The sequence below is a fragment of the Fistularia commersonii genome, chromosome 29 (genome assembly GCF_037954325.1).
Source record: "Fistularia commersonii isolate RoL2024-O1a breed Wild chromosome 29, RoL_Fcom_v1.0, whole genome shotgun sequence".
NCBI lineage: Eukaryota > Metazoa > Chordata > Actinopteri > Syngnathiformes > Fistulariidae > Fistularia > Fistularia commersonii.
In genome coordinates, this window is record NC_141312.1 from 341,127 (window position 1) to 356,738 (window position 15,612).

The following is a 15,612-nucleotide window of genomic DNA, read 5'->3' on the forward strand; positions in this document are numbered from 1 at the left end:
CGGTGGTCATGCGAGTGCGCCCTCTTGTGGCCACCCGGGGACATAGCCCTGCTTGGCGGCTCGGGGCCTCCGGATTTCTAGCGGCGCCGGGGAAACGGTACTGATGAGCCGTTTGGACGCGATATCCGGACGCTTTAGCCACTTTATTCACTTTATTCGCTTTATCCGAACGCGATCGCCTCGACAGGCGCCTTCTAGTAAGATGCGTTATTGAGATGTGCCTCGGATGAGCGCGGGGTGTAATGCTGCCATCCCGCCGCTAGGGGGCAGCACCGCGGCCCGCAGCACCCGCAGTCACCGACGCAAGTTGTGAGTGTTGTTGGTTCCGTCGAAGAAGAAGCGGCGGCCGCGGCAGCGAGTGGCCTGGGGCGGCTAGCTGGCAGCTAGCTGGTGCCGGGCAGACATGTCACACAGGGGGCAGCAGTGCTAACTTGCCCGCGGTAGTTTGAGACTTTTCCAAAGTGTTTCGTAGCTTCGAGGAGCCGCCGTAGAACCCGAAGCTACCCCGGTTCCCTTGCTCGGACGGCCCGGCGGACCAGGAGAACCCCCGGGGATCCCGGACTTTCGACACCCGACACCCGCTGGTTAGCTAGCCGGCTAGCCGGGGAGCTCCCGCAGAGACCCGCCGTCGCCGCCTCCGCCGCCGCAGCAGCAGCCGCCGCAGTAGCAGCGCCTCACCGCCGCACCATGTCCACGGCCGGGGACTTCGGAAACCCACTGAGGAAGTTTAAACTGGTCTTCCTCGGGGAGCAGAGCGGTGAGTGTCCCGGTCAAGTCGAGTTCCGAGTCGGCGCCCGGGTCCCGTCCGGAGACCCGTCCGGTCAAAGTGCTGCCGGGGCTGGAGTTCCGACGCAGCGGCTCGGGTGATAATCTCCAGCCGCCGCCGCGGCAGCTAGCTAACTCACCCCGCCGCTAGCCGCCCGGTCGCGGTCAAATATCTGCTTCATGGCGGCTCCGGTTCGGTTGATATACCGATGTTTCCTCTCATTTCCCTCCGTCTGCGCGTCCGGGATAACTTCGGGCGGTTTGGAGCGCCGTCTCAACGGTCGCAGTGGGGAACAGTTGGCCGAAGTTCGGCCTCCGCTCGAAGGCGCCGGCGTGGAAAGGCAACTCCACGCCTTCGTCCGTGGCGCCTGAGCCGGTCGGGCTCTCTCACCCGTCCCGGGCCGCGCATCCCGCCCGGCGGCATTCCTCCACCTCTCCCCGGTGACCGTGCCCTGTTTGGCCGATCCGCTCCAACGGTTCCCCGGGGCCCCGAGCCTGGAGTCCGGAGGCTGGGCCCGGGCGGTGCGGGGATCCAAACCTGGATACGAAAACAGACCAAACAATTAAAAAACTCTACAACCGACTGACTTGTCTCACATTTATTAAGCTCACCCTCTTCCTGTCTGGAGGTTCTCAGTCATCCAGGCCATCGCCAGTTCTTGTCGAGATCTTCTTCTCATACCACCTGGACCTGATAGTCCTCCCTTGTAGACGTTTCACCTCTCATCAGTTCCCACAGAAGAACCACCTTCTTCTTGTTGTCCTCCTTGAGTCCATCTACAGACCTCCTCATCCAGATCAACTGCACACCAGGGTGTGGATGTTGGCAATATTTTGTTAACTGGAGAGGAGCAGTTTAATCCCCTTCTGCTTGGATGGATTATTGGACATGCAGAAGGTGTGTTTAAGAGTGAGACAGGATGTGGTTGTTTGGATCCTTGATCTAAAGCCCTCTCAGGTAATAACTATCTTTCTATGTACAGATCCAAGGTTCCCTTGCATATCTTCAGCTTGTCAGTTTTGAGGTAACTTGTTTTCCAAGTAGCTTCTCTGTTCCCACCTTTTGGATCAGCTGCAGGTCATTTACCGATTGATTTCTTGCATCGTCCTTGTTGAACTAAATGAAGTGCACACTGAGATGCCTTGTTTCTACCAGGACTCTCCACCAGCACGGTGCAACCGGAAGACGCTTCTCGCATGCAGGGACGTTAAATAATCCACTGCCATCGGTCAGGTATCACTGGCCTCTCCTTTCCTTCCTCCCCTCCTGTTCACCTCTGTTATTCATATTTCTTCCAACTTCCTGTGACGTGTGAGGAAAACTTTCTGGGAACCATAGGAGTTGTTTGTAAGGTTCACTCTTATTTGCACCCCAGGACACGAGTCTGGTGGTGTTGTCTTGTCTGGCGTCAGGCTGGTGGTCTCTGGTGGTCTCTGGTGGTCCACCGGCTGGAGACACAGCCCGGCACCTTCCGGCGTGGCTGATAATCACCATCTCGTTGGTTTAATGTCGTGTCTTTCACAGCGAGCTCGGCCAGAGCATCGCTGTCGTCGTCATGAATAAACCATTTCCCCGTTAATATTTAATCCCTGGCGAGTCCCGGAGAGCAGCGCAGCGGAGGTGCGGTCACAGGAAAGACGCCGGAAAGTCGAGTACAAGGGAAATATTCAGGGAGGCGATTTGAATAAAGACTCACTCACTCCTCTGTTTACTTTTGCTTATCCAGCGGCCGATGACACGCTAAGTGTCGGATGGGGTGACGGTAGGCTGGCTTGCAGGCTGACCTCTGGACGGGGACCAAGCTCCCGGTGTGCCCTGGAGATAAGCCCTGCAAAGGAGGAGAACGCTGTTATTGCTTTGGTTTTTTCACAAACGTCAGTCAGAATGAAAGCAGCTCAGCCACACTGTGTCGGGACGGTTCGGGTTGTGAGGGCGCACCCGACGTGCTCGGGCCTCCGGGGCCTCCGGGGCCTCTGGGGCCTCCGGCCGGCAGACATTTTTGTCGGTATGACTGTGCAAACAGCCGCGTGGCCTCTGACACGCTGTAACTGATATGAGCAGCTGCGTAGGCGCTCCTGTCCGCTGTCCGGCGGGCTGAGCGCTCTGTGCGATGGCGGGCCGAGGGGGGCGGGGGGTTCGGGAGCAGACGAGTTGAGACGCTGGGAATCCGGGCCTGGAAACAGCCCGGAGCCGCCATTCTACTCAAATGACTCCCGCTTTGTTTCCGGCATCGCTGTCTCCACACCTACTCTGGGTTTGGATTCTCCGGAGCTGGTTTTTGAACCGTCGACTGTGTTAGCAGGCCGACCTACGGTTCAGACCCACTGAACCGGTTGAGGGCCGGGCGGAGCCGGAGCCCGGAGAGCGAAGGGACGGCCCCAGAGAACAGCGAGGTATCACACCTCCTAGAGGAACGTCAGCACGGTGCAAATTCATGTCCTGTGATGAATGGCTGAATCACCTGTGACGGGGCGTGGAGGCATCAGGCCGCCGCGCAACCCTGCTTCTGTTCTCTGGGACACGTGTGTGAGTCACTGACCTGAGGGTGCAGAAGATGATGGTGATCATGATGATGGATCCCGCCCCAGGAGACCCACCTGTCAACCTTTGACCAACTGCAGGTGTGTGTGTGTGTGTGTGTGTGTGTGTGTGTGTGTGTGTGTGTGTGTGTGTGTGTGTGTGTGTGTGTGTGTGTGTGTGTGTGTGTGTTGCAGTGGGGAAGACCTCGTTGATCACCAGGTTCATGTATGACAGCTTCGACAACACCTACCAGGTGAGACACCACCTCGGGCCGCCGAGCGCCAGGTCACATGACATCATCTAATAACCTGTTCCAATTTCAGGCCACGATAGGGATTGATTTCCTGTCCAAAACTATGTACCTGGAAGACAGAACAGTGAGTAAAGTGTGTGTGTGTGTGTGTGTTTTGTTACATATCTATTATCTGTCTGTGTCGATGCCAAGTGAAGGTTGATATCCCCCTCAGATCCGGTTGCAGCTTTGGGACACGGCGGGACAGGAGAGGTTTCGGAGCCTCATCCCGAGCTACATCAGGGACTCGGCCGCCGCCGTGGTGGTGTACGATATCACAAGTAGGTGTCCGGTGGGCGGGGCCTGTGGCGGTGCACGGGGCCTGTGGCGGTGCACGGGGCCTGTGGCGGTGCACGGGGCCTGTGGCGGTGCACGGGGCCCGTGGCGGTGCACGGGGCCCGTGACGGTGCACGGAGCCCGTGGCGGTGCACGGGGCCTGCAGGCATATCCAGCCGTCCAAGCAGGGACATGTTAGTGAGGTGTGCTGACTTTAGATAAGAGCCTGTGAGCTCAGCGTGGGTTGCGCACACAGTGAGGTGCTTAGACCTGCTCCAGACGGACTGGCGCCGTCGAGCTACAGTCGAGCCGCAGACGTTCATTCACGCCCGTCCTGGTTCCCCAAACCCGTCCTGGTTCCTCTGAGTCGTGGGCTGTGGACAGAGGCGCTCCTCACGCTCCTCACGCTCCTCTTCGGGCCCTCGCTTCACTTCCCAAACACACACTGCATTCTATCAGGTGGAATATAAGCTGAATTTGAGGATGGTCAGAAACCACAGAAGTAGATTTCCCAGTCAGTCGCATCTGCACATCAGTCTTTTTAATCTGGATGGAATAAGGATGAAGTTGGCAGTGATTTCAGAAGGTCCTCGACTTGCGTCGGGGTTCCATTCCTACGGTGCCACGTAACATGATTTTGGCCGTAAGTCTGGACTTGCAGAAGTACTCGTGTCCCTCAGCGACGCTAACACAGTCAGAATCTAGATTCTAGGTTCTGTCTGGGCAGAGTTAGCACAGCTGAGGGCTGGCAAACTCATTCTGGTCCGGCGGCAGCATAAGGCTTCATTTGATGTGAAGGGGCCCGACCGGTAAAATCACAGCGTAACTAACTTGAAGAAACACAAAGTCCAAGTGTTGCCTTTATTTTGGCGTAAAGGAGAACAGGGAAATGATAAAGATCTTTTAATGTAATCAACTCTTCCTTTAAAAGTGTACGACAATCAACCTGAGATTCATGAAGAAAAGTGCAATGTCAACAACGCTCTGCCTCAGTTTAACATTTATTTGTGTGTGTTGTTCATCACAACTGATCACAGTGATATTTAGTCACAGGTATGTGGAACTAAGACATAGTCCTGGGAAAAAAAAGCTATTCTGAAAACCTAAATTAAGTCTGTACACTTTTACATCTTAAGTGGCAGCTATTTTGTGCAGACAATTAAGAATACGTGTTGCCTTGTTTATGTATGAAATGTAAAAAATAGACACAAAACGCAACACGGAAGCATGCGTTAGAAAAGGTATTTTCAGTAGCGCAAACCATGTTTAAAGCAGCATTTTTCAGGATTCATTCCTGCTTTGTATTTGGCTCCTGACACTTGTCATCTTCTCGCCTCCACAAGTGCATCACGTCCTGAGTCGCGGACAATTTCACAATGTCCGTTATGTGTGAGCTCTTTTATTCATGTCTGTTACTGAGAAAACGTGCTCGCAGCGGTAGGTCGTCCCAAACATACGCAACACGTTTGCGGCCGGTGTTGTTAACTTAGGGTAGCCTGGAAGGAGATATTTTAAGTTGCATGTCAGAGGGCACGTCAGGAGCTTTGACCGAACGCTGATTGATAAACCACAGATTCTCTCTGCAGTCTGCTAAAGACCTGAATCGTCTCTCACACCGGCACGTCCATCCGACCGTCTCGTCTTTGCGCGGTCTCGTTTCGGCATTCGCACTCGACGCGCATCCGTCTCTCACTCGGGGGAAGTGGGCAGTGTCATCACCTGCAAGCTGCTGCTCCCAGAATGTGAGCTTTCACTGGAAAGCACCGATGCTCTCCTAATACTGCCCGACAAGTCTTTTGCGCCCTCGTGACATTTTGTTCGGCTTGTTAAAGCCAGAAATGCAAGGTCCCGCGCCCACTGTTTGCGTCGTCATTCCATAACCGCTTTACCTTTTCTCTCCAAGAACGGTGCGATTTCCTGACAAAGATCGAAGAAGTGCTTTAGTGCAGCGTCGCGGCTCAGCCGTCTTACCTCAGCGTGGTGAGGAAGACCTGGGTGATGTTAGCCTCGCTGAGAGGACGGTCAAACCGAGTCAAAGTCAATACTGCCATATATTCACACACACACACACACAGCGTTACGTTCAGACCCACGGTGCAAAGTGCACCAGATGATCAATAATTAGTCACAGACAACAATGAACAACGGTGAGTTCTGCTGAGGTAGATATAGTTAGGTTTGATTTTTTGCCGTTTCCTCAAACCCACCTGTAATTCATTTATCTTCAGTTTTCTCAGTTTTCCGGGCATCTTGTTGTATTTTTCGCCATGGTGAGTCTCATAGCGGCACCCAAGATTATATTCCTTGAGCACCAAAACTGAACGCACAGGTTTCTTATTTACCTCAACCGACAAATAAGAAGCGGTCCGTTTTTCTTAGAAACCCTTCAGTCCATGTCCGCTTTTCTCTGTTTCACAACCACATCTTGACAATGAAGGCGTCGGGGCCGAAGGAGAAGCAAGTCCATTACTAACAAGAAGTAAAATGTGATTTACAGACCCGGAAGCCTCATCGCTGCCATCTGCTGTCAGCTGTGAGTCACTCGGTGTTGTGCCGTGTCGCTGACACTGACTCAAACTGTGCGTCCTAGCAGACAATATAGGAACTGCATTTTTATTTACAAAATGTAGTCTGTAGTCCGATCTGGCGAATGGAAAGGAAGACGACTTCCTGGCGCTGGGTGGCGTGAGAACGCTTCCCTCACCGCATAGTTCCTGAGCAAAATTCATTTTGAGATGAGATGAGATGAGAACAACTTTATTTATCCTGAAGGAAATTGTGCCAGAGTTTCAAGCAAAAACACAACAATAATAGATAATAGTAGGAAGGAGGGAGAATAAGAAATACAATAATATAAATTGTCAAGGTTAAGGCTATCAAGTGTTTAAAGGTCTTAAGTACAAAGATTTGAAGATTGCCTTCGGCTGAAGGGAAGAGGAATTAAAAAGTCTGATAGCCTCAGGTAGGAAAGACCTCCTGGTGTTCAGTGGAGCTCCTTGGTGGGATCAGTCTACGGCTGAAAGAGCTCTGACAGGATGTCAGTGTCCATGCAGGGGGTGATGGACGTCCATGATGCTGAGGAGCTTCCTCAGCATCCTCCTCTCTGACACCCTTTTAACGAGACTCTCTTAATACGTTTATGGAAGATGGCGGCGTCAGCAGGAAACGTACGTTGAGGACGCCGTAAACGGTTATCAGTGATATCACCCAGATTACTCCTGTGAGCACTGCGGTGTCCGTTCTTTCCTGACCGGCTGCTCCCGTGTCTCCCTGCTGTGCTTCCTGTCCGGCGCCGCCCCAGACGTGAACTCCTTCCAGCAGACCACCAAGTGGATCGACGACGTGAGGACGGAGAGAGGGAGCGACGTCATCATCATGTTGGTGGGAAACAAGACAGACCTCGCGGACAAAAGGTAACCCTCCCCCCCCCTTTGCCGCCCCTCCGCCGCCCCGTCCCATCGCGGGCGGAGAGCCGTGGCGGCGCCCGTCTCCCCGTTAGCCGACGGTTTGATGAAGTGTGTTGCCGCTGGCTGCCTGTCTCACCCCTCTGTCCACCGCAGGCAGGTCTCTATTGAGGAGGGCGAGCGGAAAGCCAAAGAGCTAAATGTAATGTTTATTGAGACTAGTGCCAAGGCAGGCTACAACGTCAAGCAGGTAAGCGTGCGTGCCAGTCGTGCCCCGTGGTCCTCCTGAGCCGCTGCCGCCTGCACCCCGGCCCCGAAGCCGGGGGGGGGCTTACTGCCCCTGGGGTGGGAGGGGGGGGGGGGGCATCTGAGAGATCTAATCCAAGCTAAGGGGTTCTGCTCCAGTGTGGGAGCCCTGCAGCCGCCACTGAATCCGTTAATCCCCGAATCCCAGACCCCGGCTTCCTGTTCCTGGAGGTCTGAAAGTCTGGGAGTCTGGAATTCTGGAGGCCTTCCAGCTGGCCTGGCAGACGCCGGCTTCTGTGGGGGAGCACCGGCAGCAGCCAGGGGGGGGCACGACTTCTACAGTCCCCTGCTAAATAATAAGTCTGTACTCTTTCCCCTGTGTGTGTGTGTGTGTGTGTGTGTGTGTGTGTGTGTGTGTGTGTGTGTGTGTGTGTCGGCAGACAGATAACCACAGAGGAGGGAGAGCAGAGAGCAAAAGACATGAATGTTCTGTTTATTGAAACGAGTGCAAAGACAGGCTACAATGTGAAACAGGTAGAGCGTGTGCACCCGGGAGTGTGTGTGTGTGCCTGCCTGTCTTTGTGTGAGTGGTGTGTGTGTTTGTGTCTCCATCATACTCATGCCGTCCTGATTTGGCACTCAACACACACACACACGTGTCATTCCCTTGTGTGCTTCAGCCATGCGCCAACCTTACTGGGAACTTGGCTTTTTGTCATGACACTTACAGTAACATGAGGTGTGTGTGTGTGTGTGTACAGGACTGTTTAGGAATGATGCGAGTGCATGTTTGACCCGTCAGCGCAAAGCTACAAAGGATATCCATTCACTATGCTAAGCTAAACAGCTGAAAGTGGGTGTATGGCCCCCTAACACACACACACACACACATACACACACACTCACAGAGGAGGAGCCTCCATCCTCCTGTGTGTGTGTGTGTGTGGGTCATGACCGGCAGGCAAACAGCCCTTCAGCCTTTGCATGTCCTGGCAGAGGTGTGATGGTCCCCCAAGCTCTCCGCCGCCATCTTGGCTCCAGTCTTGTCCAAAGCTAAATGAAGGCGGGCGGAAAGCTTGGGGGCGCCGCTCCTCTCCTGCATGGAGCCGAGCCGCCGCCACGCTCGTGCCCCGGGTGGGCTCGGGTGGGCTCGGGTCCTGACGTGCACGCTCTGGGGTTCACGGGTCCTCGGAGCCCCGCGGGGCAGAAGGGCTCTGCGATCCTTCGTAACCGGCGTGAATGGCCGGGCGACCGGCTCAGGACGCACGCTAGCACGCTTCGCCCGCCGCCTCCGCCCGAGTCTGACCCGAGTCTGACCCGAGTCTGACCCGAGTCGGACCCGAGTCTGACCCCAGGCTTCTGATTCTTCTTCCCCCGCAGCTTTTCCGCCGCGTGGCCGCCGCCCTGCCCGGCATGGACACCACGCAGGACAAGAACCGAGAGGACAGTATCCTTGGCCGCCGCGCTGGTCTCCTCGCTGTTGTTGCCACGGTTGTTCTTCCTGTGTTTTGGTTTTCCTTGACTCGGCGCCTCCAGTGATCGACATAAAGCTGGAGAAACCTCCGGAGCAGCCCATCAGCGAGGGCGGCTGCTCCTGCTAATGACCTCCTCTCTCCGCCGCCACCCTTTTTCACCACGTCCGCCCCCCCGCCGCCTCCGGCCCGACACGACACTAACCCCCCCCTCGCCGGAGGGGCGGCCCCGAGGAGGAGGAAGGCAGGAATACCGTCACTTTTCCAACCAAACGTTAGGAAGGCGGTGGCAGAGCGGCAGAAGAGTTCAAATGTGACAGTTTGGGAGACGCTCTTCCAGCGCCGGCTGTTTGGAAAGGAATGCAAATTAGTGTTGGAGTCGGTGGAAGTGTCCTCGCCGTGCGCAGCTGAAACACACACACACACACACACACTGACGGCAGTGTTTGGGGAAAGTTTGCGGGCATCAGTTGATGGGACCCCGAACCCCTCAGAGGATCCTGGGGGGCCCCGGGGGGCCCGGACCCGACCCTTTCCCCAAACCCTGGTGGCGGCGGTCAGACCCCCGGCGAGCGGACCCCTTCCCTGGATGACACCTCCGCCGCCACCCTCACCTCCACCACCTCCATCACAAAGGCTGATTTTTTTTTTTTTATCCGTTTCCTGCCCTCCGGTGTTTGGCCCCCCGGGTTTGTTGTTGAGACTAAGCGTAGATTAACCTGCCGGCGGTAGAACCTGAGACTTCCTGACAGATCCTGTAACCTTAGACCTTCAGAGCTCCACGCCTCATCCTCGCTTTCATTCTGGCCTCTTTTTCTTCGGGGCGTCCGTCTTTCCGTTAGTGATTCTACCCCGTATTTAATCCACGATGACTTGTAATATTTATTTCTTCCGGGTTTCTTTTGTAAGGCTGTTTAATACCCTCCTTTGGAGTCCTGCGTCCGTGTGATCCCGTCTAACAGAAGCGGCCCTTCCTTTTCCGTCGCCGGCTCCTGCAGTTTAGCCTGAATCTCTAGGAGAGTCGGATGTGGCGACAGACGTCCTTCGTGTTCGCGTCTGTCCGGGAAGTTTTAAAGAAAAATAATAAAATACACTTGTCACTGCCGGTGGGTGGATGTTTGATTTGTGAGCGTGAAGCAGCCGCCGAGCTGGAGGGGGAGGACTGGAGGTCCTGGAGGCTTCTGGGAGGCCCGTGGAAGAACCCTGTGGAAGCTTCCAGTGGAAGAACCCTGTGGAAGCATCCAGTGGAAGAACCCTGTGGAAGCTTCCAGTGGAAGCGCCTCGTGGCTCCACTCAGATTTTTAATCACAGACATGGAACCATTTCATTTCCCGCCCATGACAAAGAACTACAATTCCACTTCCGGGCGGAGGTCATCCCACCGCCTCAGCTCTCGCGAGAGTTTGCCCGGCCGGGGTTTCCATGGCAAGGCGCCCCAAACACTCGCCGCGGTGAGTGCGTGTGCGTGCGACTCACGCACACCGTCACCGTGCAGCCTCGGGTGGACCTCCCATGGCCGCGGCGGGGGATCTGTACCGGACCCTGCAGGTCTGCAGGGCCGCCTCGGACGCGGACATCAAGCAGGCGTGAGTCTGGGCGCGTCGGCGCGTCGTGAAGCGCGGGGTTCCTCGTGTTCATGTTCCCACTCGATCCACGCAGGTACCGCCGCCTGGCGCTCCACTCCCACCCGGCCAGGAGCCCCGGGGCCGCGGCGCAGGACACCTTCCTCCGGCTCGGGGAGGCCTACGAGGTGCTCAGCGACCGTGAGTGCGCGCACACTCCGATCGATACGTCCTATCGAGGCTTGGCGGGTGTGCGTGTGCGCGTGTGCGTGTGCGCGTCCACTCGGGGTTAAGAGCTGAGCGCACCTGTGGTGGGAGATGATGAGTTTACAAGAGAAGGAACCGATGTGTTTGTAAGATCTATAGCTTAACTCTTTGAATCCTGATTGATTGATTGATTGATTGATTGATTGTCGCTGTAAAGGTGAAAAGTCAGCCTTTAAACCGAGATTTGTCGCGGCGGTTTTGTTTTCAGCGGCAGGAAAAGCGAAGGCGTCAGACTTTCATGTCTGTTTTCCCGCAAATGTGCGCGTCAGTTTCAGGAAGCGGCGACGGCCCGCCTCCCGCCGCCCGCGTCTCGCTCGGCCGTGACCACGAGGTGGCGGTCGACGCCAACCTCTGGTCCCTGAACGCATCACGACGTGAGACGACTCCACGCACGCGCTGCGTTCTCAAAGCCGTGGCTTCCGGTTCTGATTCGATGAACGTTATTTCAAAGTCCCGTCACGTGTCAGAACCGGGATCTTCTCCGCCACCGTGCGCTCTGTGCCGCAGCTCGGAAAAGGGCCGCCTACGACAGGTTTGGCGAGGAGGGCCTCCGGGCCGGGCTGCCGCTGGAGGTGGACGCCGGCGGCGCCTGGACCTCCAAGTTCGTCTACCACGGGAAACCGGACAAGACCTTCAGGCGGGTCTTCGGCGGAGACAACCCGTTCGCAGGTACGACGCCCGGCCCGGACCGCCTTCCTCCGCCGCCGCCGGCCTTCACGGCTCCTCCTCCCCGCCAGAGTTCTACACCCAGGATGAGGCGCCTCCCCGGGGCCTCCTGGGCCCGCCGGCCGCAGAGCTCCAGGACCCCCCCATCCAGAGGGACCTCCACGTGTCCCTGGAGGACCTCTACCACGGATGCACCAAAAAAATCAAGATTAGCCGGCGGGTAAGAGTCCACCTGTCCGCCCGAGAAGCTCAGACCCGTTTGAGAAGAAGCTCCGCTCCCTTCCTGCCGCCTCCAGGTTCTGAACGAGGACGGACGAAGCTCCAGCATCAGGGAGAAGATCCTCAGCGTGGACGTGAGACCCGGCTGGCAGGACGGCACCAGAGTGGTGTTCTCCAAGGAGGGAGATCAGGTCAGGGAGGGCCTCCTGCCAGCACGCCTCAACACCGGCAGATACCAGACTGTGTGTGTGTGTGTGTGTGTGTGTGTGTGTGTGTGTGTGTGTGTGTTCCCTTCAGGGACTGAACAGCGTCCCTGCAGACATGGTCTTCATCGTCCGTCAGAAGACTCATCCTCAGTTTGAGCGGCGGGACAGCGAGCTGGTCTACACGGCGCAGGTCTCCCTGCTCATGGTGGGTCAGGACCAGGTCTCTGGACCAGGTCTGGGTGAGGGATTTGAACCCTCACACGTCTGAGCGGGTCTGAGAAGAATGCTCTCCACCCCCCAGGCCTTGACCGGGTTCTCTCTGAGCGTGGAGACGCTGGACGGCAGGATCCTCCGCATCCCCGTCAACGACATTGTGCAGTAAGTCAGATCTTCAGCCGAGGTCCTCGGTTGAAGACCTTCGGATGAAGAACCTCGGAGGAGGCGCTCGGAGGAGGAGCTCGGACGACGCTCGGGAGGAAACGTCCGGGAACCTCGGCGTCCGTCTCTGACGTTCTCCTGGTGTGTTCTTCTCCCCGTCAGCCCGTCCTACAGGAAGGTGGTGTCTGGAGAAGGGATGCCTCTGGTCCAGGACCCGTCCAGGAGAGGAGACCTCGTCATCGCCTTCGACGTGCGCTTCCCGGAGAAACTCTCGGCGGAGAGGAAGCGGCTGGTCGAGCGAGCGCTGCTCTTCAAACCCTGATAAGATTCAACGAGGTGAAGATGAAGGCGCTCCCGCTCCGTCTCCTTCCATGGAGCACCACCATCTCCAACCAGAAGACCAAAGCATGAAGGAGGGATGAGGGAACCTTCAGCCGATCCAAGGCCTCCTCATCCCCCACGAGCTCTGTCTCCACAGCTGCTCCGCAGCTTCTTCTCCACGCCACATCTGGCAGAGCGTTCTTCTCGAGGGGTGTTCCGAGAACTGCTCTGCGATTGGTCGGTTGTCTGCAGTGGGCGTGGTCAAAGCCATATAGTTTACAGGGTGAAAGGAGGAAGATCTGTGCAACATCTAGAGGCCTGTGGAGAAACCAGATGTCCAGCAGCTCTTGTGAGGTGAAGGTGGCCCTCGGAGGAGAGCGTCCGTGGCGAAGGCGCCGCCATCTTCTGCGGCAGCTTCTGCTTTGTGAAGGACATGTGGATCTGCGGTGACGTGCGCCGAGGTCGATGGCTGCTGAGGCGCTGATGTCACAGAGAAGCTTAGTCACCGTTTTATTGGCAGCAGTTAACATGTTTAAATATATCAGCATTCTTTGCGTATGCAAACTGTAGCATAGAAAAAAGCACATTTAAAAGAAACATTATTATCTTTTACCTTTACTTATAAATGAAATCCATGCGCCGCTTCTGAAGAAAAGCATCGGTAACTTGCTTGTAGAAATGGTCCTTGTCTTTCTTCAGTTTTAAAAGTCTGTCTCAGTAGAAATCACGGCCGGTGAAGACAGTCGTCCTTGATCGTTCCTGTTCCGACCGCATGTTTTTAGCCTTTTCAGTGCCGAGAATGAATCTCTCGCTTTTCCTTTAGCTTAGCATTGTGGGAGCTGATGTTGAGCCTTTGCTGTTCATTCGAAGCCAAATCTATCCTGGACATCTCCAATGTTTTTAGCACGATTTGACTTTGAATGCGAGCGGCCGACCGCTCATGTTTGATTGTCAGAAGTTGAGAAAAGAATGCAGGAGAAGCAGAAAAGGTTCTTTGTTACTGGACATCCACACCGCAGCCTTTTGGAGTGAACCACTCCGTTTGAAAAGACCGAGTCCTCCGTCTCCTAGTCTGAAGCTAATCCGTTAGCGCCGGCGTCGGTCTTCCCTTACTTATTATCTCCTGCTTCGACTGAAAGTCCAGTTTAGAAAATTCTTTCAGTAGCTATGTAATCCTCCATTTTGGAAATAAAGCCAAGCAAGAGGAAAAATAACTAGATGGCTGCACTTGACTTGCTAACTGTTTACAGTAGCTTGCTATTGCAACTTCTATCATTCTTTAGCCGAGTATTAAAAGGCTCCCTGGGATCAGCGGCGCCCCCTAGCATGAGGCACCGTCATTGCGTGCCTCACTTAGTGTGTCTTCGCTGACGCTTTACGATCGCTCGGCACGAGAAACATGTTACGGTTGATGACGAAAAAATACACATCAGCTAAAGTCTGGAAATTTAGTTCATATATTAGTGCTTGAGGTGTTTGAAAATTTTACTAGTGACATCCACAGAGACAGCAATATGCATAGCATGCTAGCACAGTTAGCAGAATCATTGTGCGATCCACAGTGGCTCCGCTGGCTGCCGTGTCACCGCACGTCTTCTTCATATTTAAATGCTACATTTTTTTTTTTTAAACTGATTTTGAAACAAAATTACTAAAAATTGTTTGGTGGAAAAAAGTTTGGTGGAAAATAACATTATAGAACAAATCACTGAATAAATTTAACCATTTAATCAATTTTTTCATTTTACATTTGTTTCTTTCCATGACGCCGGGTGAGGCTGGGCCTCCCCCTGCCTCTGCTGGCTGCACCTCACTGTGGACCAGAGAACCCAGACCTTCTTCTCACTGATCAGGATGTAAATGCTGGAGAAGCAATTGGAACTGAGCCCGCAGCTGCAAACGCCTCCCCGAGGCTAATGCTAACATTGCTAATTTGGTCAAATGGAAGTCAAAAAGACAACAAACATCTCGAAAGCTTCGGGTTCGGCTTCATCTAAAACAGGAGTCCAGGAGAGCAGATGGTCATCAGCTTCCCCGGATAAAGTTCAAAACAAAACAAAAGTTCCGTCGCGGTCAGCCACCCCTAGTGTTAGCATTAGCATTAGCTTCCTTTCAGCGAACTCATTGAAAACAGATATCGCGCGTGTGTGTGTGTGAAAATGACACTTGGTGCCACTGGCCTCCTGCAGAAGGTCCCGTGAGCGTGCGGCTCAGGCGCCGCTGTGCCCGGCGGCCATCATGGCTCGCTTCAGCTGCTTCATACATGATGATCATCCCCAGGGTCCAGGAGCTCAGGCGCAGGAACGACAGCATGAAGCTACAAAAGCGACCAGAGAGCAGGATGAACATTGATGGGTGGAAGGTGAAGCCCCTCTGTGTGTCCAGGCCGGCGTCCTCACACCTCGTAGCGACGCCGGGTTCGTGTACCTTCACCATGTTCTTCACCACGTCCACAGCAGAGGCCTCCAAGGTGGTGCACGGCCCGGCGCCCGAGGCCGACGGGAGGCGGGGCGGGTCTTCTGCGTCCCCTCGGAGTCCCGGGCTCTGGACGGACCTCCTCACGAACCCTCCTGACATCTTCAGGCGCAGAGCGACGGCGATGCTGAGTCACGGTGAAAACACAAAAGCCTGGGGAGCCAAATCACATCCACATGCTCTGGAGACGCCCGGCCTGCTGCTCTCCAAGAGCTGGAGGAGACACGCCAGGAGGAGAACCTCCAGGAGCTGCTGGAGACCAGGGAGCCTGCTGGTGGAGGCTTCAGGCTGGAACCCCTGACCTGATCTTCACGCCACAGCAGGTGGTGGAAAAGTGTGTGCGTGTGTGTGTGTGTGTGTGTGTGTGTGTGTGTGGTTATATAACCACTCCATCTGCGGCCGATGATGGATGAGCTGCAGATCTTCGGATCCTGCTGTTGTTCAGATGTTCAGCAGATCCTCAGAAGAACTTCAAGCTTCGATGTTTTTCAGATGTGTTGAACTTGCATGTAAAGTCTCGTCTCAGAGGGAAAGTAAACAAA

At 55.1% G+C, this 15,612-nt stretch overlaps 2 protein-coding genes and 1 long non-coding RNA gene across 4 annotated transcripts; 2 read left to right on the top strand and 1 right to left on the bottom strand.

Annotated features, from left to right (window-relative positions):
- Nucleotides 1–306: 306 nt before the first annotated feature.
- LOC147216511 (ras-related protein Rab-6A) lies at nt 307–10,079 on the top strand. 2 transcript variants are annotated; one of them, XM_086177189.1, is made up of 8 exons: nt 307–757; nt 3,481–3,539; nt 3,610–3,663; nt 3,754–3,859; nt 7,156–7,267; nt 7,415–7,508; nt 8,885–8,951; nt 9,041–10,079. In XM_086177189.1, exons 1-8 carry the CDS (start codon nt 688–690, stop codon nt 9,103–9,105), a joined length of 627 nt encoding a protein of 208 aa, XP_086033315.1. In that variant the 5' UTR covers nt 307–687; the 3' UTR covers nt 9,106–10,079. The 2 variants fall into 2 exon arrangements, with proteins under 2 accessions (XP_086033315.1, XP_086033314.1); XM_086177188.1 differs by lacking the exon at nt 7,415–7,508 and adding an exon at nt 7,945–8,038 and having other exon boundaries at nt 312–757.
- Nucleotides 10,080–10,387: 308 nt separating this feature from the next.
- Nucleotides 10,388–14,322, top strand: LOC147216512 (dnaJ homolog subfamily B member 13-like). The gene is made up of 8 exons (XM_086177186.1): nt 10,388–10,562; nt 10,636–10,739; nt 11,313–11,474; nt 11,543–11,691; nt 11,768–11,881; nt 11,988–12,101; nt 12,198–12,274; nt 12,437–14,322. The coding sequence occupies exons 1-8, from the start codon at nt 10,489–10,491 to the stop codon at nt 12,594–12,596; spliced, it is 954 nt and encodes a 317-aa protein (XP_086033312.1). The 5' UTR covers nt 10,388–10,488; the 3' UTR covers nt 12,597–14,322.
- LOC147216513 (uncharacterized) lies at nt 14,312–15,163 on the bottom strand. Its single transcript, XR_015109061.1, has 2 exons — nt 15,023–15,163; nt 14,312–14,912 (listed from the first exon to the last, which is right to left on the bottom strand). It is a non-coding gene; the product is annotated as an uncharacterized LOC147216513 (long non-coding RNA).
- Between the last annotated feature and the right edge of the window lie 449 nt (nt 15,164–15,612).